Here is a 3,816-nt window from a genome sequence, read left to right as displayed (position 1 = left end):
CACCCTGTACTTAAGGTTTTTAAGGGAACACCAAATTTCTGTAAAAAATCTAACTTCAAGGGGTATATGATAAAGTTGTTTTCACTATAATTATGTATTTTTTTAAATTAATACTGGTTATTACATCTAAGCAATGATATTGTGCATTGCCCAGAAACACACAAAGTGGATTTAGGTTTAAACTGACATGAGTGATAAAGTAATTGTAGAGTTATTTCGACTGAAACAAAAAGAAGAAAGATGAACAACTTGGTGGTTTGGTAACTTTCTGGTTTGGTATCTTAGTGGCGGTTTCTTGCCTTGTTGGGTAGAGAAACAAACGAAAATGAGTATCAATCATCTTTTAAAGTAAAACTCTCTGTCACTGTTGATTTTTAGCATGCATATTTGTATTATCCCTATTGAGTTCCTTGGCCATTCCTACATATAGTCTACTGACTCTATGATGACTTCCAAACTGTCTCCAAACACCAACAGTTTTTTGGGATAGTTTTTTAACTTTAAAACAAAGATACAGAATAACATTCAACACTGCTTCAATTCCTCATTCTGGCATAAAAATGCCCATTTAAAAAGCAGCTTCTGTACTAATGACATTTAAAAGACAAAAAAGGTTAACAGTGCTGTTGCCAATTTTATATGTGAAAACAAAAACAGGATTTAGATCCATGATATTAGAGCTAAATCAGCATTACCAACATCCTAGTAATAAATTCTGTGTGGAAAATGAAAAATCCAATAAGTAAGCCATGAACAGAATCATGGCATCAGAACTCAACTTCAACAATCTCACTATCATTCATGCACAATCGGTCTTTGGTCAAGTAAGAACAATCATCCTTACAACTATATAACAGTACTGGCTTTGTCAATTCAACCAAGATTTCAACCCCAAACTCACCTTTAGTTTCCATACTATAACTTCTAATGTTTTGTGAATCTTCACCAAATTTTGCAAGCTTTCAGTAAACATTATAATTCTTCTAAATATTTGGAGTCAAAGTGTTGAATGCTCTGAGTTTAAATAAATTTTCATGCTAAGATTAAAAATAATTTTCAATCTGAAAAATCTCAAATTTCATTTGCATAATCACTAAAACCTCCTAAACAAATTTCAAAGATACTTGTTTCAGTAAAACTTTATATTTTATCTGTTTTCTTTACCCTGACTCTATACAGGGTCAGTCCAACTGACCGACCTCATAATCTCCATGAAAAAATACTAAATAAATCTAAATTGACTTAAAATTCTAACAGGAAACTAAATTTGTTTATTCTAAATAGCTTAACGGTTGTAGCAAATATACAAATGTTTCTACTTAAATGTTATTGTTTTATTGCCCTTGGAACCATGTCTAACTAATAATCCTGCCAAATAGGTTGTAAATCATTCAGCAAACATATAGCTCATGTTATCCTATCGAATTACGTAATGCACGAGCTACTTGCAAGTGTAACTCATGAAATTTTTATTATTTTTTTTCTTAATCTGACCTTATCTAGCCTAACAACTTTCTAATATTTACATTTCAGTTACTTTTATAATAATAAATAAAGAATACACATGAAAAACAAGAAATATAGTATTTACCTGGTCTTTCTTCTTTTTGCTGTTGACTGCTGATGAAACTTAAATCTACTATTCTGTACTAATGGTACTACTACACTAAATAATTTGTATTTGATTAAATAAAACACCTAAGAACACAGAATAATAACACACACAAATCAAACAATGTTCTATAACTATCATAATTTTCCTGGCTTTCTATAGGGTAAGAGCCATTAAAATTTCAGCTAAGCTCGTCGATGTATTTTCCGTGTGAATAAAATTTTAACTTGAAGTGAAATAAGCAATTCTCTTTTCAGAAAACAATGTAATATGTACTTTGATATATTACGGCTTTATATTGATTATAAACAATACATTATTTAATGTCAGAAAGAGCTACTAGGAGTTTGTCATGGCAAGAAGGATATGATTTTCTAGTTTATGGATCCAAAAATTTTGCTTTGCCTGAGAAATAACTGTATTATAATGAGTAATTTACATTAAATTCCATATATCTGAGAAGGGTGGTAAATAGATTAAAGAAGAGAGACTTTGACAGTAAATATCACAATTCTCATACTAAGGTGAGTCAGAGGATTTTTAAACTCAAACATATTAAAATATGATTTAGTATCTATGTTTGATGTCGAGTTTATTCGTATATCGTAATAATAAAGTAGTTTGATTGAATTTTGAATGTAACTCTTTGAAAAGTCATGACATGTGCACTTTGACCTGCAAACAGGTTAACTTGTTCATCCTATAGAAGCTCTATGTAGTCACTATCTCGAGGACTCACAAATTACTGCTCAAACAAATTTAGTTACTCTACATGAACGTAGTTGTTTAATTTGCTTTATCCAATCATATTTCAACACTTCCTTTAGCTATCTTCAAGGCCGTTTTTAATTAGAAATGGTTCAGATTATACACTACAACATCAAAAAAGGGCAGAAATGAAGGGCTGTAGTAATAAAACCATTTACAGGAACAAAAATCAAGAAACGATAGTCTCTTAAGAAATATAAATGTATACTTTAGGACAGTCAAAAAAAGGAAAATAAGAAAAATTGATAAATGAATTATTTATACACGAGTCCTGGAAGCTGTACAGAATTTGGAATTTTTTTCTTTGAAAATTACACTTCATAAATATTATAAAATGAGAAAATATCACGTTTAAATATTTTAACCCTATCGCCCCGGGTATCCTTTATTGCACATGACACAAGGTTTTAGTGTTTTACATTCAAAATTTTATTAAACTACTTTTTTCTTTATGTTAAACCAATTAGAATAGCATAAAATCTTAGCTAATAATCCATATTTTAATAGCATACAAGTTTTAAGTTCTTAATTCTACAGGGCAAATATTAAAAAAAATCCCGAATTTCCACCAGTGTGACCCACATGACACATTTTCTCTTAGCATGTCATCATTCCTATTTTAACCACCACCCCTCGAAAAAGTATGAAATTAAACGTAAAATACTCTCTATCAAATCGTTATTGCTCAAACAAACTATAATCTTTATAGCCTTCAATTTTCTATGGTCACAGAGATATAGAATAGAAAATAAGACCCCTTTCTGCTACACCCTCTCTTTCAGAATTCATTGAGAGTTCTCTCTTATGTTTCATTATATATTACTTGTAACCAATAGAAAGTCAAGATTTTCATCTATCAAATGGCGTATTGTATAATGTTATGTTCTGAACAGTTTAAATTTCAATTTGATTCAGAGTAGAATATTGTTCCCATGGGAAAGTTAATGACTAGCTTGAATGAATTTGTAATGGCTTTTGTTGCAAAGTTAGAAAGCCAGGAAAATTTTGAGAGGTAAGTGAATGTCTACTTTTTTGCATGTTATTAGTCTATATTCTTTGATGCAATATTTAATCAAATAAAAATTATTAAGTGCAATACTATTTATCATAAAAAAAATAGTGTTAACTCTCTTCAAAACCGGACTGCAAGAGAAAAGAAAATTGATTAAATATTTTATTTCTTGTTTTTCATGTTTATTCTTTATGTATAATTATAAAAGTAACTAAAATCTAAAAATACAGATCTTTTTTACATTATTTAATACTAGAATAGGTAAAATAAGTAATAATAATAATATAATTAAAATGGTTCACGAGTTATGCATGCAACTTCTAATGGCCTAGACAGTAGTTAGACACAGATCAAAGGGCAATTTAACGGTAAAATTTAATTATAAATAGATGTATACTGTTACAAACTTAGAGCTATTTAGAAT

The 3,816-nt window shown here is 29.3% G+C and overlaps 1 protein-coding gene across 1 annotated transcript in view; it reads right to left on the bottom strand.

The window, feature by feature from the left end:
- The window catches only part of LOC106461361 (ubiquitin carboxyl-terminal hydrolase 24-like), a 197,302-nt gene that overhangs the window by 71,408 nt on the left and 122,078 nt on the right, over positions 1 to 3,816 (bottom strand). Inside the window, exon 30 of the mRNA XM_022388299.1 lies at positions 440 to 498. Within this exon, the coding sequence (XP_022244007.1) occupies positions 440 to 498 (59 nt within the window). The remainder of the gene's footprint in view (positions 1 to 439; positions 499 to 3,816) is intronic.

Source organism: Limulus polyphemus, unplaced genomic scaffold (genome assembly GCF_000517525.1).
Source record: "Limulus polyphemus unplaced genomic scaffold, Limulus_polyphemus-2.1.2 Scaffold944, whole genome shotgun sequence".
NCBI lineage: Eukaryota > Metazoa > Arthropoda > Merostomata > Xiphosura > Limulidae > Limulus > Limulus polyphemus.
The sequence above is the reverse complement of the archived record's forward strand: the minus strand, read 5'-3'. Positions and strand labels throughout refer to the sequence as shown.